The 917-nt window shown below is 41.9% G+C and overlaps 1 protein-coding gene across 1 annotated transcript in view; it reads left to right on the top strand.

Annotated features, from left to right (window-relative positions):
* Positions 1-701: 701 nt before the first annotated feature.
* LOC128248921 (histone H4-like) overlaps positions 702-917 on the top strand; it is a 4247-nt gene continuing 4031 nt past the window's right edge. The window contains exon 1 of the mRNA XM_052971307.1: positions 702-756. Within this exon, the coding sequence (XP_052827267.1) occupies positions 702-756 (55 nt within the window). The remainder of the gene's footprint in view (positions 757-917) is intronic.

The raw sequence follows: 917 nt of genomic DNA, 5'->3' as shown, positions 1-917 counted from the left end.
AAAAATCGCAAATAAAATCGACAAGAAGACTATGTGAAGAAAGTAAGGGGCCCTAAAAAGGCCGTTGGATAAAGCCAAACGGTGATTTCTTTTTACGTGACCTTTTTCGAGAAATTCTTTTGTATGATAACAATTCTTATAATCTAAAGGCTAACTCCGTGAGTAAATTATAAACATTCCGGGCCGAATCCGAACCTGCAATCATGAAATTTTGGATTTGTCTTCATTACTGCGACGGTTTTCGGCGAAATTTTCTGTATGAATATGATCATGATTGGGATATGACTCTGGGGGAAGCAATTGCAACAAATTCTCCAAAACAAGTCAGCGATCCGTTTACAGACACTCCCACTCAGGGTGGGCAGCTTTTAAGATAGGTGTAGATATTACAAATCACGGTTAAGGAAATAAAAGGATCTGTAAAACTAGTTAAGAGGGGCTCCGTCAAGTAAACAAAGGCGTCCAGGGATAAAATAGTTAAGAAGCACTAGGTTATAACCATAAGCTTCATGTCTTGCTATGAAGAATCGAATCGCAAATAAAATAAACGGTAAGTAGACTAAAATTATGATGTAGAGGGCCCTGAAAAGGGCCGTTAGATTAAGTCAAACGCAATCAACGAAAGCGCTTACTTAGAAGGCTTCTGGGTCTTCTTGGGCAGAAGAACAGCCTGGATATTGGGAAGAACACCACCCTGGGCGATGGTCACTCCAGACAAAAGTTTGTTCAATTCTTCGTCGTTACGGATGGCCAACTGTAAATGACGGGGAATAATTCTGGATTTCTTGTTGTCTCTGGCAGCATTTCCTGCCAATTCCAACACTTCGGCAGCCAAATATTCCATAACAGCAGCCAAGTAGACTGGGGCTCCGGCACCAACACGTTGGGCATAGTTTCCCTTACGCAGAAGACGGTGG

Source organism: Octopus bimaculoides, chromosome 10, assembly GCF_001194135.2.
Source record: "Octopus bimaculoides isolate UCB-OBI-ISO-001 chromosome 10, ASM119413v2, whole genome shotgun sequence".
NCBI lineage: Eukaryota > Metazoa > Mollusca > Cephalopoda > Octopoda > Octopodidae > Octopus > Octopus bimaculoides.
The sequence above is the reverse complement of the archived record's forward strand: the minus strand, read 5'-3'. Positions and strand labels throughout refer to the sequence as shown.